Genomic DNA, 20,300 nt, shown 5'->3' with positions numbered 1-20,300 from the left:
CTGTTTCTGACATATAGTACCATATGATGAAAAATGACCTTTTATTTACTCATATATTTGTGTGTATGCAGTGTATGTGCATGTTCATGTGTGCGTGTGCGTGTGCGTGTGTGTGTGTGTGTAGGCCTGAGTCAGTGCTAGATGGCCTCTTTCTCATTCTGTTTCTTTGAGGCCGAGCATCATCACTGAACCTAGAGCTCACCAATTGGCTAGTCTTGCTGTCAATCAAACTCCAGGCATTCCCCTGTCTTCCCCCCTGAAAGCTGGGGTTACAGATGCCCCTTCCCACACCCCACTCTTTTATGGATGTTTGGGATCTGATCTTGGCTACAAGCCAAGAACTTTACCCACTAAGTCATCGTCCCTGCCCTCCAAAATATTTTAATAGTTCAATAAATATTAAGTGAAAAACCAGAGTCCTCTCACCCCAGTCTGTATTCTCATGTGTTGTTTCAGAAATGACACTATCTCTGGTCACATAAAAATATCAGGGTTCACATTTCCCTGAGAAAAACTCAGGGTGTGTGTGTGTGTATGTGTGTGCAACTGTGTGTGTGCCCTCGTGTGCAGGCATGCTTGTGAGTGTGGAGGCCACCACCAGACTTTTCAAAACCCCATCGAAATTCTTTGAGACAGGTTCTCTTATTAAGCCAGAGCTCCCAAGTTAGGCTAGGTGGGCTGGCGGCCAGTGAGCCTCAGGTGCCGCTTGCCTCTGCCTCCCTGGTGCTGGGATTACACATAAGTTTCACTACTACACCTTGTTTGTTTGGTTTTGGTTTTTTGAGACAGGGTTTCTCTGTGTAGCCCTGGCTGTCCTGGAACTCACTCTGTAGACCAGGCTGGCCTCAAACTCAGAAATCTGCCTGCCTTTGCCTCCCAAGTACTGGGATTAAAGGCGTGCGCCACCACTGCCCGGCTCCTTTTTTTTTTTTTTCCTGTGGGTTTTGGGGGTAGAACTCAGAGTTTCATGCTTGTGGGGCAAGCACTTTACAATGGAGCCATCTCTTACATCTCTTTCTTCCATTTTTCTTTTTCTTTTTTTTTTAAAGGTTTATTTATTTATTTATCATATGTAATTACACTGTAGCTGTCTTCAGACGAACCAGAAGAGGGCATCAGATCTCATTACGGGTGGTTGTGAGCCACCATGTGGTTGCTGGGATTTGAACTTTGGACCTTCAGAAGAGCAGTCGGGTGCTCTTACCCACTGAGCCATCTCACCAGCCCCTCTTCCATTTTTCTATAGAAAGCCTCTCAGACTTTCTATTATACTCGATGGTTTTCTTTTCTTTTCTTTTTTCTTTTTGGTTTTTAGAGACAGGGTTTCTCAGTGTAGCCATGGCTATCATAGAATTTGCTTTGTAGACCAGGCTGGGATTAAATGTGTGCACCACCATGCCTGGCAAGTTTTTCTTTCTTCTTCTTCTTCTTTTTTTTTTTAATGTTTATTTTACATGCATTGGTGTTTTGCCTCCCTGTATGCCTGTGTGAGCGTGTCAGAAACCCTGGAGTTAGAGTTACAGACAGCTGTGAGCTGCCATGTGGGTCCTGGGAATTAAATTCGGTCCTCTGGAAGAGCAGCCAGCACTCTTAATCACCGAGCCATCTCTCCAGCCCCAGGTTTTTCCTTTTTGAAATCCCATATCTGAGAGATACTTTGATACCTGCCCTTCCAAGTGTCACACTAGCCCTCCTGCCCTAAGCTCCAGGGTCACCCTCAGTCCCTTTGCTCTCCAGCTGGTGGCCCCCTTCTGCCAGCAGTGGCTGCCTGGGCTGCACCCAGTTCTCTCTCAGCTCTCCTTTTATTTCTTCATTGCTTTGCTGGTTCCTCCGTTCCTCTTGGCCTCTGAACCGTGCCTCGGCTCCATCCTTGACCTTTCCTCTGCTTGCTCTTACACCCTAGGTGATCTCATCCAGTCTTGTGGCTCCAAGTAACATCTCAACACTCACGCCACCCGTCTCGATGTTATCTCCAGCCTGAGTCACGGGCCGAACTACAGCCTCTTTCATCGGATGGCTTTCGTGCCGGCTCTCTCCACTGAATAGCTGGTAGAACTCCTGACTTGAGGCCCCAAACCGGTGCCTCCTTTTGTTTCCCTGTCTTACATACTTGGTGACTCCATTCTGCAGTCATTCAGGCCGGGATCCAGAACACGTATGCCTTCTCTTTCGTTTGCAGTTGCACGTACTGCTCATAGCCGACACCACTGGCTTTCACTTCCAGCTCTTCCCTGAGCCTGGTCGTGCCTCACTACCTTCCCAGCTTCACCATAGTCATCACTGGCCTGGGTTGCCGCAGGAACCTCCTGTTTTTCTCTCTCCCCTATTCTTGCTTCCCTGACAGGGTCTCAAGACAGTAGCCAGGTGATCTGAGTAAAACCAGGCAAGGTCCCGTTGTCAATCATGAGACTTCCTTTACATTAAGAGGTGCCCTCTGTGATTTGGCACCCCCCAACCCCCGCCATATTCTCCTCAGCTCTTTCTGTTCCAGCCTACCTCTTCACTGCCCCTTGCTGACATCAGACCCAAGTTCTTGCTGTTCCTCAGCCTCACCTCAGTCAGGTATCTGTGTGACATGCCCACTCCCCTTGCTGAACTTTTGTTCAAATATCACCTCCTTATGGTGTCTACCTCAGGTACCTGTTCAAATCTTTATCTCTGTGCTTCTAGCCCAACATCCTCTTTCCCACATGGAGGGTGGAGGAGGCTGAGAAGAGATAGACTAGGGGTCTTTTTTTTTTTTAAGCACATTTTTAGACAGCACAACCATCAGTCTTCTGTATCCTGAAGTGCTTTTGCACAAACACAACCTTCTCTTCAGTTAGAACAGAGGATCCAAGGCACTAAAGGCTAGGTAGGGACTTGCTAAGTTACCCAGCAGTCAGTGGGTCCTTGATCACTTCCGTTCCAAAGTGATCAGAATACAACAAGCCCTGAGGCTGGGTCTTGAAGGATTTTCGGTGAGCCCCGGAACTTCTCGGACCTTGAACTCACTTGCCCTGAAGGCGAGGTCCTGACTAGCGTGTTCCGTCCTCTGGGAAACTCCAGGTGGAGCATTTCCTGCCCAATTTACAGATGAAAGCAACAGAATAACTTGTCTCAGTCACCAGCCAGCCCCCTAGTCTTCCCCCCACATCCCTTTGGTTATCCCGCTCTTCTCCTTGGCTCATAGTCTACCCTTCCTGCCCTTTCACCCTCTGAACTCTCTCAGCTTTCATCTAGACAGGTGCCCCTAACCCCAAACTCCTACTTGTCTTTCAATGTCATAGTCTCAAGTCACTCAGAGGCAGGACTCACATGGCTCTCATCACATGCTCCAGGACTCAATGGTTTGTATGTCTCTGCCTTACTCATCTTGGGACTACAAGGCCGGCACTACCCCGCCACACCCTGGGTTCCCTGCTTGTGTGGAAGGAAGGAAGGAACTCCAGCAGGGATCCTGAACCACCCAGACACACAACTCCAGAGAAACCCACAGCCTGTGCCAGGGTGTGGGAATTTCTACTGTTGACTTCAGCAGTGAGGCACTGGCCATCGTCTGCTCCCTAACCCCTTTCTTTTCACCTTCTTGGACTTCCGGTCCCCATTTCTTCTCTCAGTTCTAGGTTGGCCATGATGTTCCACAGAAGCGATCTTCCTCAGGCACAGAGCTGAATGGGTGCAGTTACACTTTGTCTTCTGGCTTCCATGGTCCAGGATACAAAGTCCCTGCTTTCCAGAGCCATGTGGGTTCTCTAATCCTCTTCCATCCTTTTCTCCAATTAAAGAAAAATTAAACTCACTAGATCTTATTTAAAGAAGCACCCAGGCTCCACAGTAGGGGAGCAACTGAGCTCCACTCTGGCAACAAGGAAAGATGGGAAGTCACTGCCAAGGAGCAGAGTGGAACATCTGTGGGTGGAGAATTTCTGAGCAAAACCACCAGGGCTCCTGGGATTCTGGCTCAATTTACTTGACAGGATTATTATTATTATTTACATTTATTTATTTGTGTGTGTATATGCCACAGCATGAGTGTCAGTCAAAGGAAAACATGGACTTAGTTCTCTCCATCTACGCTGTGGAGAATAGAACTCTCGTTGTCAGGTTTGGCCACAAGTACCCTTACCAGCTGAGCCATCTCAGCAGCCCCACTTGACAGCATTCTTACTGCAGACAGGCCGCAGTGATCTGATACCAGGGATGGCGAACTTTTCTGACTCAGGAGGTTTCTTGCTAAAACTGAACCAAGGGGGACCAAGGACACTGCCCAAGGTCAGGATCTAAGCCGGAAAAAGGGACTTGGTGTAACTCCTCAAGTCTGGTCAAGGCCCGTTTCTGTCACTTTACTAACAGCTTTCATTTCTTCAAGCCTTTTCTCATCTCAGATCTTCAAAAATTGTCTTTATTTCCAAAGCCAGATAAAATGTCTTTCTTTACACACGGGAACCCATTTTTTTTTCCCTGTCTGTGTCTGGGGAGAGCCTCCAATTTCTCCTCCCAATGCCTAAAGCATAGGCTGGAGATGGCTGGAATGCTAAGTACTGTCCCATAGGCCGGGGTAGAGCAGGTGGCTCAGAGGATCCAAAGCACTAAGTCAGACGCCGAGCTACGTCCCTTCACCTAGCAAAGAAAAGGCTCTCCTGAAGATGCTATGTGCACTCTGGCTGCTTCTCTCCCTCCGCTGAAAGGGACCCCAGAGTGTGAACCTGGGGCAGTTGTGGAGATAGTACAGGACAATTGCAACGAATTGCCTCTGGGGGCAATCCCCGCTGTGCTGCCAAGGAGCAACGAAGCCCAGTGGTTTGGCCGCCCTCCAAGATAGACACAAGGCGCCCACACCACGACTCCCTCACCCCACTCTGCCCTGGCCACCATCCAGCACCCCGCCACTAGCGGCGGCGCCTTTAAGACTCATTGGCGCCCCCTGGCGGTAACCGGCGCTTCCTCCTCCGGGAGCTCTGCCCCAGGCCCCGCGTGTGCGTGGCGTGTGCGCGGGCGCTGGGGCAGGAAGGGCGGGGGACACGGCGGCGCGCTCCCCGAGGGGGTCCCCGCGCGTCCGAGAGGCACGCGCGGGCGAACCCTCGCCGCGGGAGGGCGTGCTCCAGCTCGGGCTCGAGGCTCGGGTGCGGTCTCGGGCGGCGGCCCGGGATCCCTAGAGTCCTCGAGCGGCGCACGGTGCTGCGGGGCGCACGTCCCTGCGCGGGCGAGCCCCGCGGGGCGGAGGGGGCGGGGCGGCGGCGGGGCGCGCCCACCCGCGGGGCCCAGCCAGTGGCGCGGCGCGCTGAGCCTCCGCCCCCCAGCCGCCGCCCCGCCCCGGCCCGCCCCGCCCGCCGCCCCGCCCGGTAGGACCGCGCGCTGAAGCCCGCTCCGCGTCCCCGCCGCCGCCGCCGGAGGAGGTGCCCGCACGCTCGCGGCGCGCGCCGGCCCCACACGCTCGGCCTGTGGGCAATTTCCTCCGGACCCAGGCTCCCGGGCCGAGGAGGAAGAAGATGCAGACCTTCCTGAAAGGGAAGAGAGTTGGCTACTGGCTGAGCGAGAAGAAAGTCAAGAAGCTCAATTTCCAGGCCTTCGCGGAGCTGTGCAGGTGAGGAGGGACGCGGCTTGGGGACCCCCGCGGCCCGAGCCTGGTTACCCTCGGCGGGCGCGGGGCAGACGACGGCGACCCGGGAAGGAGCGGCGCGCGCTGAGGGCTGGTTCGGAGCAGCAAGGTGGCCGCGGGGGGCCGCGGGCTGTGTCCGAGGGGAGCGTGGCCGCTGTGGGCGTTGGGTTCGGACCGCGGCTCTCAGGTGCACTGGGGTCGTGCCGGGAGATCCCTGGCCGTCCAGGGTGGTGGGACCCGGGAAATCGGGGAGTCCACGCCAGCAGTCAGGGGTTAGAGGGTACTTTTGGACTGGTGTGTTTTTCTTCCTCCCTCTTCTTCCCCTTAGTAGAGCAGGATACCGGCGTTTGTGTGGAGCCTACTACGTGCCTCGCGTGTGCACGGCTCCTGAAGCTGTCATTGCATATCAGCCGGCTTAAGCCCAGTTGAAATGAGTAGCGATACTTGGCTTGTCTGTGGTGATTTGCTGTCTCATTAGAGCCTCGCAGCAGCCTCGCAAATTAGCCAGGATGGTGATTCTGGGCCACGTGTCTTAGAAGAGGGACACCTACCAGCAGAGAGGTGGGGTACCTGCCTTGTAGTCCCAGGGCCAAGGAGTGGCAGAGCATAGAAAGTGATGGGTGGACCCACGTAGGGTAGAATTGTCTTCTGCCATTCCGGCTGAGCACCTCGTTCTCCCTGCGCTGGTGCTTCAGTGGCAGAGACCGAGGGCTTTGATGGAGCTTGCTCTTAATACATTACAGAAGTGCTGGGTTCCTAGAGTCAGGTGTGCCTTGCCTCTCCGCAGAGCTATTGGTTACAGCTTCTCAATGAAAGCCTAAGAGAATCCAGCCCCCACACCCCATCCCCGAAGCCTTTTGCAAACTCCGGGTGGAAACCTTTTGTTAGGTAGTCTTTTCACTTAGTAGATTTGACTTTTGAAAATGGACTTCACTTGTAGTTCCATCCCTGGTGGGTGCCCCGAATTTTGGAGAATTGAACAGTTGGGCTTCCATTATCCCTTGGTGCACAGGGGTTAGTTAGCAGTCTGAGCTGGCACATAGAGGCCGCCCTGGCAGCACTGCCTTGCCCCTCATGGCTGTCCAAGAGCCTGCTGCTTCTCTGCCCCAGGCAAGCCTTACAGGCCCTCCTTGACCACAACTGGATGGGATAATGCCTATTTATAAGGGGGCCCTGGTTCTGCGCCCCTTATAGTTCCCTTGTGGGTTTGGCTGAGTCTCCCAGACAGGCCTCTTAGGAGAAAGCAGGCTTTTCACGGTCGGCAGGGCGTTCAGTGCAGCCCAGAATTCACAAGAAAATCAAGAGGAACTCGAGCCAGAGCTTTGGAAAAGCCCAGGGCTTATGGAACTTTTTTTTTTTTAAAGGACAGTTGGACGTTTGTACCATAAATAAACACACTGAAAAGGTTGCCCTAGACAGCAGAAAAATTTGGAGAAGCCCCTCTGTCGTGTTCTGGAAGTCCAGTTCTGACTTGAGGGGACCACAGCTCCCCCTGCTGTCAAATAATTCTTGGGAAACCCCAGTTCATCCCTTGCATCCTTGTTATTGATAGCAATCTGGGTTTGTGTCACCCTTTATCTATACCCGAGGCTTGTCCTTGGCCTGGTGTGCTTTATTCTGTAATTAGCAGGCTGTAGCAGAAGACTCCTAGCAGAGACTTAAGGGTTGAGGACCGACTCCCAGACCTGCCGGTTGGCTTGCCCTTCCTGTGGGCCCTCCCTCCTTTAAAGAGGCGCGGGGTGGGGGTGGGGGTCTCAGGGAACCCGGGGTGCGGAAATCTTATTGAGCATTCATTTCTCAGGAAGGGTGGCTGAATTCAAGGTCTACTTGCCTTCCTTTGCCCAAGTGTTGGCTTCGGAGGGATGGCAGAAAGTCTCTGGGCCGTTCCAGCAGCTCAGGAATCCTACTGTGCGTTTTTATTAGTATAGCTTTCGATGCTTTGTAGCTGAAGCTTAAGAAGGAAAAGAAAACACCAGAAAGAGTTTTTCTGTTGCTTCTTCACTTTCAGGACAGAGCCCCCTGGTGGCCACATTGTTAACTAAACAACTGTTGAGATAGTGACCCCTCCCCCCACCCCCCTCCACTGTGTTTTGTTTATTGTGAATGCTGGAGTGGTCTAAGTGGCCCCGGAGACCCTGTGAATGGGCGTCGTCCTGTTCTTGACATTCAGAAGCTGGGGGTGCAGTGCTCGTGTATTGATGGATGGTGAATTGTCTGTGAATTTCCTGACAAAAAGGGCCAGGGATGTTGGGAAATGACTTGAACTGTGCTCCAAATGTGCATCCATGAGGACTGCTCAACTGCCCTGGGATGAGTGGTTTAGCTGATGGTCGGGCCTTGTAAAAATCCTTTCGCAGGGATTCATCTCACTGGATTTACAGACCGGGGGTGGGGGTGGGGTCGCGGGTGCCAGAGAGAGCATGGTCCATATGTCTCCTTTCCATTAAGAGCTCCCAGTCCATCCCTGAGACCTTGACCTCCCCTTTCAGTCACTCTTACCCTTGCTAATGTCCAGCTGTTGCTAATTGTCTCTAGGGATGCTTTCCTTTTTGAGGTCAAGCTATGCCCTCTGCAGTGTACCAGGTTCTGTTTTTTTTCTGAGGAGAGTGCGCAGGGCCCTTCCATAGGCAGTTGGAGCCAATTCCTGGCAGGTGCCCTACCTATCATAGGCAGGTACAAAAGCCAACCTTTTAAATATGTGCCCTGATAGCATGGGGCCTCTGGCTAGCCAGCCGATGGGCTTTGAACTAACCTGTTTCCAGAGGCCTTGTTTATTCCCACCCCTCCTTGGTGTCTCCTCCCAAGTACAGGAATATGTTCTGGCTAAGTTCCTTTACCCTTCGAACCTGCCTCTGCCCCTAGCTAGAAGTGACCTGGAAGCTCCCTCATCCCTCCTGATGTGGCTTTTTTAAGATGGGCAGTCAAGGTTCCCAGGGGAAGTGGAGAAACGGGAGGTTGGGCCTTGGGGAGTGCTCAGCTGAGGGTAGCTGGCTGGCCTGCGTTTCCTTCTTTGGTGGTTAAACCTCTCCTCCATCTCCTCTCCTTCCCCTCTGTTTCTAGGAAGCTGCGTTGTAGGTGGAAGACCCTTTGGTGCAAGGTGATGGGGAGCCTTGCCTGTCTTCTGTAATTTTTGTTTACTTTGAGACATTTTCACTCTCTAGCCCATTCTGGCCTCAAACACCCGAAGACCTTCCTGCCTCAGCCCCCAGTGAGTGATAGGATTAAAAATGTAAGCCACCACACCCAGCTTTCCACTGTAGATTTTAATGTGTCTCGTCTCATACAAGCTCTCTAATAGAAATGGGGAAACCAAGGCTTGGGACCTACCTGTGAGGGACTCTGGCATCAGTTGGAAGGCTTATGTGAGCTGGGCCCGAGTCTTTACTGGAGAAAGCTGCCTCCGTGTTTGTCCAGTGTCCTTGATAGGCTAAGATGAATCATTGTGGAGGCTCCTGCAGCCGCATATCTAGGGGGCTCTTGTGCTTGAGAAACCTGGAGGCCATCTGGTCTACCTCAGCTTTTGGGGAAATGGGCTCACAGAGACATCTCGGACCAAGTTATCTCTGTGTCCTAACCTGCCAGGACCCCTGTTTATACAGGTTTCAGAAGGGACCCAGGACTTTGTTGATACTCAGGCGCACCGAGCGCTGTCTGGAGTCTGGGGCTGGTATTAGGCAGTAGATTGAAGTACAGTGTAGTGCTGGTTCGTGGCGCTTGGAATTTGGTGCCTGCAATAACCTGGTTTTGGAGAATGCTTCTGGGCCTGTCTCTTCCCCAGGACTGTATATTCCCACCTCACCCCACCCCCATGATTTGAGACAGAGTCTCACTATGTAGCCTAGGCTAGCCTTGAACTTTTGTTCCTTCTGCCCTGGCCTCTTCCCTCGTGTTGGGTTTCTAGGTATTCCCAAGCGCACCCGGCAGTCTTCTTCGTTTGTGTTTACGCTAGAGAATCAAACCTGTGCGTGATAGGCAAGTGCCGCTAAGCTACACCCCCGACCCTATTTTATCCTTTAAAACAAAGCCATCTGGAGGCTGCTTTCTGCTGAAATAGCTTCGTATTCTGGGCTGCAATTCTAGGCGATTCTGCAGGGGGAGAGAAGAGGCTCGTTACCAGGATTGAATGGTGCTGGTCTGTAGCCCGGCATTTTTCTGTGTATTTTAGTAGCTGGCTTTGCTATGACCTCAGAGCTGTGATAGAGAGAGGCATCCTGAGTCAGGTTCAATTTACAGCAGCCCATGAAAAATGTAACCCAGCCTTGCAAATAAATCTCTTTCTCCAGCTCTTGGGTACAGACTAGACCTGCTGTGGGGGTAGATAGATGTCTTTGGTTAAAAACTGCCTAGGTTTCCAAGGCTGGGTTCACAACTGACCATCCATGTGATGCCCATTTGGCTTTGTAGATTTAGTGACCTTGGACTAAGTTTTTGCGGGTACGGTCTGTGATCATTGCTAACTGACTCTCTTGCTAAGAGGTGGGGCTAGTGGAACTGAACCTCAGGTCAGCCCACCCTGCCTGGTGGCTGTTGTACTTTACCACCTACATCTGGCTCTTACAACCCTTGTCTTTGATGGGCTGCTGGAGCCCCCTAGCTGGAGAATCTGAAGGAATTATGAATGCAAGGAGGTAGTCTCGTGTTTTGTTTTTGTTTTTTTGGTTAGGTCATTCTGAAGAATTCATTCATTCTGTGCTTTGTGAAAATGCTGTCTTCATTAATAATCTCATTACTATTGTTAGCTAACATTCCTGATTTCCCCCCTTTTCACATATTTCGGGCTTGAGATGAAGCTCAGCCGGTAGAATGCTTACCTAGCGTGCATGAGCCAGCACCTGGGGCTGATCTGCACCACATAAAACCTGGGTGTGGTGGTGCACACTCCCACAACTGCAGCGGTCTCGAGGTGGAGGCAGGATGGCCAGAGGTTCAAGGTTGGCTACACAGTGTTCAGAGCCATCCTGGGTTATGTAGCCCTGTCTGACTTAGAATTTGCTTTGTAGTTCAGGCTGGCCTCTAACTTACAGAGACCTGTCTGTCTCTGCTTCTAAGTGCTGAGATCTAAGGTGTGCACCACCAAGACCCCCCTCCCCACACCCCTCTTAAAATACAGGCACATGATGCAAAATTCAGAGGGCCCAAAGCACATAATGAAAAGCCAGCTTGTCCCTTCTTGGCCCTGAGCTCAGCTGCTCAGGGAACTCAGCAGGCTGTCTCCATGGGCGTTGATGTGACCAAGGGGGAGCCTGCAGCCTGTCCCTGCTCTTACAGTGGCACTTTATGCATGGGGTTGTATATCTTGGGGAAATTCCACATTGCTGCTTCCTTTGGGGCTTCTGCATCATTGTATGTGTGTGTGTGTGTGTCTGTCTGTCTGTCTGTGTATATGCAGTGTGGTTCAGCTCTTGAAAGGATGGAGACTTTTTCTTCTTCTGAGGTTACCTTCTAGACAGTTTGACAGTGGGTGCCCCATCCCTTGCCTGGATGTATATTGACAGGTCAGAGGTCACAGACATTCTTTTTCCTGGCAGTTCTGAAACAGTTTTACTGTTGCAGTTTCAGAGGGTGACAGGGTGGCAGGAGCTACAACCCACATGTTCAGCACACAGTGCTAGGCACTGGCCAGATGGGGGGTGGGGGGTGAGAAGGAATGCCCTGGTTTGCATTTCTTTTCAGCATAGTGAGACTGAGGGGGTTCTGCAGGTACCAGACACGGCTGGGCCCATGACCCTGCTGGCTCCATTCCTAATCATCAAGCATCCCAGGCTCCCCTAGTTGTTCCTCTCAGTGAATTAGCAGGTTTCGGGCACTCAGTGGAGACTTTGAGATGTGGTCTCTGACTGGTAGGATATAAGGAGAACCTTTGTTTTTGTTCACTTTGGTAAACTAGCTTCTGAGAGAACGCTTAGGCACACCCTTTTCAAAAGTAATATTGGATTTAGAAAGCAGGCCCTTCACCAGAAGGCCTATGTTTCAAGGGTCTTCCTTTCTGCTTGAACTGGGTTTACCGCAGCCTTCCCCCTCCAGGGCTCCTGGAGAGCCAGCTTTGGGGAAGGTATGGGAGAGTGAAACCAAGACCTCCTGGGTGAAGAGGCTGGTATGAGGTCACACAGTAGATCCTGATCTAAGGTCTGAGCCCCCTCCTAACAGCTGGAACTAAAGTCTCCCAGGGAACAGGCCCTTTCTGGGAGCTGTGAGTGAGGGCATGATTGTATTGGAGCAGGTCTGGCCATTCCCATTGGGCTATTTGAATCTGTCTGGGGCTTTGTCTTGCCTGCTCTGAGCCTTCTCAGAAAGCAGCCTTTGTGGCCTGCATCTCCCCAGCAGGGCCTCACAGGCTGGTGTCTGGGCCCCTTATGGTGCCAAGCCGAAGCCTGTGATGTCCCCTCCCCCACCCCACTGTGCCCTCCCACCACCTGTTTTTAAGGTTCACTAGGGTGGATCTGTCTCCAGATATGTGAGGATTTGAGAATCACTCCCAGGAGGGAACCCCTACAAGACTCCTGCCTCAGCACCTCCCCCTCCAAGCCTGTGCATGCTGGGTGCCCCACCCTGTAAACTGCTCAGAGTGTCCCAGGGCACACCTAATGGACTCTGCTAAGTCACCAGTGGTCCCTGGAGGGTGAATCAGGATACACAGGCCAAAGGCCTTCCCCCAAGAGCTTCTCAGTGATGTTCTGAGACACCCCCCCCCCAACACACACACACACACACTGCTAGGCTTGTCTTTTCTTTGTTATTCTGCTTTGCGTCCTCTCTCTTTAAAAAATGGGCTCCTTGACGGGAGAGATTTGGAGTGTAGATACCTACAACACACAACAGACATAGGTACTCGAAAGCATATGTGGTAGGGTCAAGGAGCTGCCTGGTGCTTTCAGAAGCCTCTGTTCATCTCTGGCTCAGCCAAAGTTCCTCGTGACCCTGAAGTCCTCTGGGTCAGGGGAGAAGCACCTGAGGTGGAAGGAGGAAGGAGGAAGGGATAAGTCTTAGCTTTGCCTCGTTCAATGCCTCAGCATCTGCCCAGTCCCCAGTGCTGGGTTCTGTTCTTTCTCTGCTAGTGCCTGTGAAAGGGAAGGTGAACCAGTAGGCCTGCACATCACGCACACTGCAAGGTGCAAGGAGCCTGGTTGCTCGAAACCTGGAGAGGGTTGTGCTGGTGTAGCTGAGGCTGCTCAGAGCTCTGGACAGAGGTCTCTCGGGGGAGGTGGTATTTATTTACTGAGAGGGGTTGAGCACTCCCTGGAAATGCTGAAGGACCCACAGAGTGGGCAGAGTCCCCTGCGTGGGAGTGCAGAGCCTCCGTCACAGCCCCGAGTTCCACTTCACTGAAGGTAGCCGTCTAGGAAGGGGCAGGCAGCTTTGGGTATAATTGCAGGTGGGTGTCCACATCCAGAGCCTGTTCCTTGGAAGTGTGATGGAGGCCATGTGGATGGCCATGTGGCCTTCCTACCAGCCAAAGGAACTCTGGTTCATCCGCCATGCTCTGGGGGCCAAGGACAGGAGGAGGCATGCTCCCCCCTTGCCTGGCTCAGTTCTGCCTCTGTGTTCAGGAAGTCAGGAACTGTGGACCCAGGGCAGGTGACATGAGTGTGCTCCGGGCCAGCTGTCCCTGCCCGGAGCCTGGGGTTGGTAGAAAACCCAATTGATGCTTGTGCTTTTTTGGGTAGTCATTAGTTCGCTACTGACCTGTGCGTGTCAGCTTGCGTCCCAGCGAAAGACCTGGGCTCTTGGCCAGACACGCATCTATCTTCATCTTCACCCAGCCATCCCAGAAGGTGAAGCTTTTCCAGGAAAGCAGGCTTGGGGAATCTCGCCGAATGTCCTGGGGATTCTTCTGAAAGATACAAAGTGTCATTTGCTGTGTTACTGGGCGTCATAACAAAACTCTCACATGCAGGCAGCCCTGGGTTAAGTAGGCTAAGCCAAGGCTGGGCAGGCCCCTGCTTCTTGGGTGGGGCCCTTTCAGATAGGCACTTTGGAAGCAAACATTCCCAGGCAGGTGGTCGGCCCACACAGTCTTTGGCTGGGAGACCCTGACGCCTAGGAGCTCACACTAGGTTTACCGTGAGCCAGAGGTTGTCCGATGCCTTGTTGGAGCCCAGCCCGCGGGAGAGAGGGAGGGCAGGGCCACCAGGCAGGTTGCCACTTTCTGGAAAATGTGTTTTCTACACCTTTTAAGATTTCTTGCCTCTGGCTGCTGGTTTGCCTTGGAGTGTTCTGGTGAGGCTGGAAGAGGACATTTCTGGGCCCTGGCCTGGCTACACGCAGTACCAGATATCGGAGGAGGCTCCAGGCTTGAGGGAGAGGTGAAGACACAGCCCCAAGATGTTTTCCTCTGTAGCTTCCGGGCTTCTCACCAGCTGACTGTGTGGTGTTCCCTGTGCTCCTAGGCCCACGCTGGGATGGCTGGGATGGCTGGGATGGCTGGGATGGCTGGGATGGCCTGTTCATGTGGCTGCCAAGCCTCTTAAGGTCTTACCTCCTCTCTCCTCCCTTGTATGTGTAGCCCGCAGTGGATCTCAGAAGCTGCTAGGATCCTCTACAGACCTGGCATGATTGCAGATGGGAAACCCACTCTCCCAGGTGGGTGGTGCATCTGTGTTTGCCAGATGAGAGAATTTAGATTCAGAGAGAGTCAGGATTCCCCCTTTGGGGGCCGGTTGACTCTTGAAAAACCACATTTCTCCCACCCCGCCGGGTCACCTTGTCTTAAACGTACTATCCATCCTCCTCCTCGGTACCCAGGAGAAAACCAAGGGGTTGTAAGCTGAGCATCCTCACTGTGCATTTGCGGTCCCAGAGGGTGGTGGGCGGTGGAGATGGCATTGAGCTCGGAGCTCAAGACTTGGCCAGCTGGCTCTGATGACTGTGCATGCAATTCTTCCCGCCCCTGCCTCTGCGCCTGCCTGGGGGTTGGGTGGTGGTGGCAAGTGCAGCAGGTGCTCCGTGAAGGGAAGATAGTGTCCTCTGGTGAGACAAAGCAAGAGGCCAGCAGACAGGTAGCCTTCTCTCTCGAAGGCTTGGGGGGTGGGGGAGGGAGGGTGAGGTTGCTGTCCTCTGTTTTCTAGAAGGGCTGAGGATGGCAAGCGGGGTCAGGAGTCAGGGGTCAGAGACCTCTTGCCCAGTAAGTAGTTCCACTTTCGTTTCTCCATTTCACTCGTGTTTCCACCGAGCTGCCAGGCCTGGGCTCCTGAGGTGAGGGGACATGGGGACAAATAAAATGGGTCATTTGTCCTAGTGAGGTTCCCAGGCCACTCCCTCCCTCTGGGTGGGCCCAGTGTCTTTCTTTTTTAAAACAAACCCACTTACTCCTTTACATGCTCATCAGATAGGTCCCCACGGTCTGCTGCGTGCCAGCCACCCCTGGGGCCAGAGCAGCTTGAGTGAGTCCTTTTAGGGCCACTGTTTGGCCACAGTGTGCCAAGCTGGGGGCCTCCTAGGACCCTGGGATCAGATCTTCTTTATATAGGCTGGATGGAATTTCTTCATTGTCCTATACTAACTGTCTCCTGGGGAGGTAAAGGAGGCTTTGACGAATGGAATAGTTAGCCCTAGTTATAGAGCTGGCAGGTGGGGGTGGGCGGTGGGGGTGGGGAGCTCAGACTTGAGCCTGACCCGACTGACCGCACAGCTTAAAGGGGTCCTGATATTCGTCATGGGATCTCCCGGGCCTGTTTCCTCCATCCTGAAGCAAGCCTGCCTAGTGGTTTGGTGTGGAAACAGAAGTTGTTCTTCATGTACCATGTTCCTCATCTTGAACCACATTCATCCCCACGTAGCCTGTGTTCAAGGAGGCTTGGGTAGCCAGTCCCTTTAATGCCTCAGGGAAGGCTGAAACTGTGGGGGTGGGTAGAGAGAGGCCCACAGCAGGTAGCTTCTGGCAATTGGAAATCTGAAGGTGCCTCAGCTGGTGGCGCGTGGTTCCCTCACAGGGTGGTAGAGCCATGGTCAGGAGATCGCTCTTTGAAAGCCATGGGAGCTGGGCCTCCTGGAACAGAACAGCGGTCCCTCACAGAGCTTTGGTTTGCTTACAGCCTTGCAGCTGGATGTTTGCAGTGCTGTCCATTGCTTTCAGTATCTCTGTGGAAAGTGAGGCTCAGAAAGATCCCTTTCTGGACTTTCATGCTGTTTTGAATGTCACGATTGGTGACTCCGTAGTAGCCCACATTCTTGGCTGTGCGTTGCTTGCCAGAGGGTGACAGGTACTGATTCACTAAGAGCCATTTTGGTCAGATGCTGGGTCTGCCAAGGAGCCCTACCAACAGTATAGCTGTTGTGGTGCCGGTGGCCGCCCTGTTTGTAAAACGCTCTGTCTAAACTCTGGCTCTGGGGAGATCCTAGTGTCTTTACCAATCATGCCCTGAGCTCTTGAGTATAAGGCCGTGGGATCCACTCTCTGTTAAGTGTTAATCGTGGGCCTTCTGGGATCTTATCTGCTGAAACTAGATCCTTAGAAGGTTTGGGAAACTGTTTACAAAGATCACCCAAATTTGGCAGTCTCTTGGGAATATTTCTTTCCGGGGCAGTTTCTGGGTCTCAGAAGGTTGGCCAAGGGATATCTTTCTGACTGTGTGACTTTGGGACACAGACTTCACCTCTCTGTTCAGATGAGTGAGTGAGTAAGGGCAGGGCATCTTAGTGGCCTGCTCTGCCAGGCCCAGCTAGTGGGAACCGTTAACTGTTTTGTTTTTTGAGACAGGGTTTCTCTGTGTAGCCTTGGCTGTCCTGGAACTGTAGACCAGACTGGCTTCAAATTCACAGAGATCCTCCTGCCTCTGCCTCCCGAGTGCTGGGCGGGCATGCGCCACCATTGCCCCACGTGAGTCGTTACTCTTGATTGGCCTAAGGTTTCCAGGAGCTTTAGCTTCAGTATCCCTGGAAGGAAAGGAAGATGGAACAGGTCAGGCATGTATTCCCAGAGGCCTCTTGGCTAGATTGCTGTCAGAGCAGGGGCAGTGGGGATCTCGCTCATTGAGGGGGTTGCAGCCCCCATGGGCCTCTTCTCTATGTGTTTCTGCCTTCTTGGGTCCCTCACTTCCTCCCTGGTTGGACTTGTTCTTGGTACCTGTGCATCCCAGGTGTTCAGCACCATAGGCTTCCCCCCTTTGTCTTGCAGGCCAGAGGCTAGCCCTCGAAGGAGCTGCCCTCAGTCACCTGAGTCACACCGTGTTCTGCAGGGTGACATGTAGGGGTACATGGAACCCTGGTTTAGAACCTCTGAGCCACGTACAAAGAGGTCTTTGCAGGGGGGAGCTCAGAGGGGCAGGCCTTGCAGTGGGTGTTCTCCTTTACAGCTCTGGGGACCTCAGGTGTTCCTCCTTTGACCTGAGCAGTGCCAGCCGAGTCAGGGTCTATTCTGTTCCTGGCCATGCCCGGTGGGTGAGGTACTTTTGTTGATGGGCCCAGGGTGAGCCGTACCCCCTTGCTCCGATCTAGTGGTCTTTCATTTGGCCTTGCTAAGATCTTTGGTTTTTGGGGGCTCACCTGGGCAGGGAGGATTGAGTAGGCATCCCTTCACCTGAGACAGTCTTTTGGGATGTGGCCAGTTCTGTGGCCTCGACCAGCAGCAAGTGTGTGTGAGTTGCGGGGACGGGTGATTGGTCTAAGGGGCAAGTTGATTGTATGGTTAGTTCTGCAAGCTGAAGGTTGGATAGGTTCTGGCAGAACCCTGGGTGCTACCTGGGTCCTGTGATTGGGGGTGGGGGTGGGGGTGGTGCTGGCTCTCGCTCTCGTAGTGCTTGATTCATGGAGATCTGCTTTCAGGTATAGGTGAATCCAGGGCCTCAAGTGATGGGCCTTGCAGCCTGTCTGTCTGTTTCCCTGCGGTTATCTACCTGGTTTATTCTCAGGCCCATGCACTGAGATGAGTCCTCACAGCTGGCTTCAAGTCGGTACAGGGAGTTGGACTGAGTTCCTTAGTGCGTGTGTTTCTTCATTTATTCTATGTCACAACCCTGTGAAGGCCGTGTTTCCAGGGCCCTAGTTTCCTCATTGAATTTGCCTGGTGTCACACAGCTTGTGGGTGTTAGAGTTGGTTGCCAGCTCTTGGGCCCCACTGGGTCCTCAGGCCAGGGTTCACACCAATGGGGATCCACTGTTATCTGTCATTCTGAGCTCTGAACCAGGGCTTCATCCAGGGAGTGATGTGTGCTGGATGTTGGGGATGAGCCATTCCCTGCCGCAAGGCCTTAGTGGTGACAAGGTAGACCCTCAAAGAAGCTGGGCTTTTCCTAGAGGCAATGGGATGGAGGTGGGGAGAGGACCTCTCCTTACTGACCTTCAGTCGCCAGCCATGCTACTATAAACCATCTCTCAGTTCTGGAGACAGTAGAGACCCTGGGTCGGGGCCTGAGATTTCACACACACTGTCTATAATCAGGACAGTATTCCTACAAGGACAGCATTCCCATGAATGCCCCCATCAGTTGGAGCCTCAGTATTGGCCGCCTTTGCCCTCCACTAGGCCTGATTCTGTTTTTTCCCTATGGTCAGTCTACACAGGTACATTCAGGGAGCCAGGATCAAAGGCTGGCAGATGGATGATGGCCTTGGAGCTAGTATCCTCCTGCCATGGTCTTGGGGAGGCTTCCCAGCACCTTAGAATGAAGGATGAGGTTGCTGAGTGGGCCTTGGGGTATTGACACTGAAGTGTTTTGGAGTGAAACAGCCCATGTGTTCTGTAAACACATTGGCCTGTTGCCATTTGGCCGTGCTTGGGGAGAGTTGAGCTGTGTATCCGCCAGGACCCCCGAGGATCCTGCCAGCCAGGAGCAGCTTTGACCAATCAATTGGGTCCTTGGATCCATAGGAGTGGCTGGTCTGGGGGTGGAGGGCATTGATCTGTCCGGGACTCACCTCCGATGGTGTGTCAAGCTGGGTCCTGGCATCTGGCTACTGAGCAAGTCCCATGGGAGCTGCGGGAGCCCCCCCCCCCCCCCCCCGAGGACATTTCTACCTGGAAAATGGAGGCAGTGGCCACCAGACTGCAGTCTGCCCACCTGAGGACCCTGTGCAAAGTGGGCAGGTAGCAGTGGGGAAGCTCAGGCCAGAGGGACCTGGTTAGGGTTTGGGGCCTCATGGGGCCAGAGGAAGAGGAGGCTTGTTTGCTCAGCCTCGGTGGGTGCTTTCACTGGGCGGCCCAGGTTCCCAGGTGTGGACCTTTGTAGTAATGGCCAGGCGACAGTTAAGCGGAGGCTGTGCCGGCGGAGCTCTGAAAAGGAGGGCCGCTCCCAGCCGGCTTCACTGTGGCCATCACAGATGGACAGTAGGGCTGGCCCGACCTTTGTCCCCTCTGCTGGGAAGAATCCTCTGGGGCCTTGAGTTGCCCAGGGAAGCAGAAACTGGGGTCAGAGCTCAGCCCGCTCTGGGTTTGGCTCTGTGGGGCTGTGTTACAGTTCCTATGTGAGGAGCCAGCTCAAAGGTCCTGGGACCTTGCCAGTCACTTAGTTGTGGGGCTTCCTGCAGTCAGGCTGGGAGAATCTCTGGCCGGGGCCGGGTGAGCCCTGGCATAGGAGGAAGGTCATGAAGAGGGTCTGGGTTAATTGCCGAAGTCGGAGCTGTGGAAACTGAAACCAGGCTCTGTAAAGTCAGTAACTTGGCCCATTGCAGTTCTGAGAAGCCTCTGGGGCCCTGGTTTAGGCAGACTGTGAAAGATACCAAACAGCTTTGGTTAAAAGGTCCTACTCTGAAAGAGGGGAGAGGGAGAGAGAGGGAGAGGGAGAGGGAGAGGGAGAGGAGAGAAGAGAGAGAGAAGAGAGAGAGAAGAGAGAGAGAGAAGGTAGGGGTTGGGATCACACTAACAAAATGCCAGGAGTTGGGTGTAGTGGTTCATAAAGGAACCCTAGCACTGGGGAGGTCAGAGCAGGAGGGTCTCAGGTTCAAGGCCAGCCTGGACAGTATAGCGAGAGAGACCCTGTTTCACATGAAAAGAGAAGGAGAGCTGGGCGTGGTGGTGCACGTCTTTAATCCCAGCACTCGGGAGGCAGAGACAGGCCTGAGTTCGAGGCCAGCCTGGTCTACAGAGTGAGTTCCAGGACAGCCAGGGCTACACAGAGAAACCTTGTCTCGAAAAACAAAAACAAAAAGAGGAAAGAAATATTTATAATGTGAACATTTTCTTGAGCCCCATCCTTACAGTCACATCAAAGCCTAATTACTTCCCGAAGACCATGTCTAAACTCTGTCTTATTGAAACATAAGGCTTCAACCTCTGAGTTTGTTGGAAGGATACACACGTTCGGTCTGACGTTCCTCTTGCTCTGCAGAGGGGCCTCCGCAGTCTGAGCCACTGCCCTCATCAGGCCGGGAGGGACTTGAGGAAGTGGCATCACCCATGGGTACTGTGTAGGAGGCAGACCAGCATGTAGGGCGTGGCCAGACTTGAGCTCTGTAAAACGGGTTACCAGCATCTGTCAGGGGCAGTTTGGGGATGAGGAGGTTCGGACCGAATTGGTGGAGGTGGGTTCTAGGGCAGCGAGCAGTATGGCATTTATTCTCACTTAAGCCTTTCCCCCTCCTAGCTGAAGATGCATTTGAGGGCCCGTTGTTATCACCAGTCTCAGAACCCTTCTAGGGCAGGTGGCCCTTTAGGCCAGAAGGGACTGATCTTGGGCCACATCTCTCTCCTGTCTTAGGCCAGCTAGGGTGGGGACTGAGGCTGGGGAGGGCTGGGGAGGTTCAGGGAGAGACCCACAGGCTGACTTCCTCAGTGCCCCTCCCCCCT

General features: G+C 53.3%; 1 protein-coding gene and 1 long non-coding RNA gene across 2 annotated transcripts in view, besides 1 other annotated feature; one reads left to right on the top strand and one right to left on the bottom strand.

Moving 5' to 3' along the window:
- Positions 1–5,418: 5,418 nt before the first annotated feature.
- The window catches only part of Itpk1 (inositol 1,3,4-triphosphate 5/6 kinase), a 136,287-nt gene continuing 121,405 nt past the window's right edge, over positions 5,419–20,300 (top strand). Inside the window, exon 1 of the mRNA NM_172584.3 lies at positions 5,419–5,566. Coding sequence (NP_766172.1) covers positions 5,472–5,566 — 95 coding nt within the window. The 5' untranslated portion in view covers positions 5,419–5,471. The remainder of the gene's footprint in view (positions 5,567–20,300) is intronic.
- Positions 11,516–12,661: an enhancer, noted in NCBI's record as "VISTA enhancer mm491". NCBI's record gives its function as "enhancer in: eye[4/8]" and the evidence as "EXISTENCE:transgenic organism evidence [ECO:0001131][PMID:17130149]".
- On the bottom strand, positions 12,335–14,447 carry Gm40559. Its single transcript, XR_003950246.1, has 4 exons — positions 14,298–14,447; positions 14,058–14,174; positions 13,265–13,412; positions 12,335–12,529 (listed from the first exon to the last, which is right to left on the bottom strand). It is a non-coding gene; the product is annotated as a predicted gene, 40559 (long non-coding RNA).

The sequence above is a fragment of the Mus musculus genome, chromosome 12 (genome assembly GCF_000001635.26).
Source record: "Mus musculus strain C57BL/6J chromosome 12, GRCm38.p6 C57BL/6J".
Lineage (NCBI taxonomy): Eukaryota > Metazoa > Chordata > Mammalia > Rodentia > Muridae > Mus > Mus musculus.
This window is presented reverse-complemented; position numbering and strand designations above follow the sequence as displayed.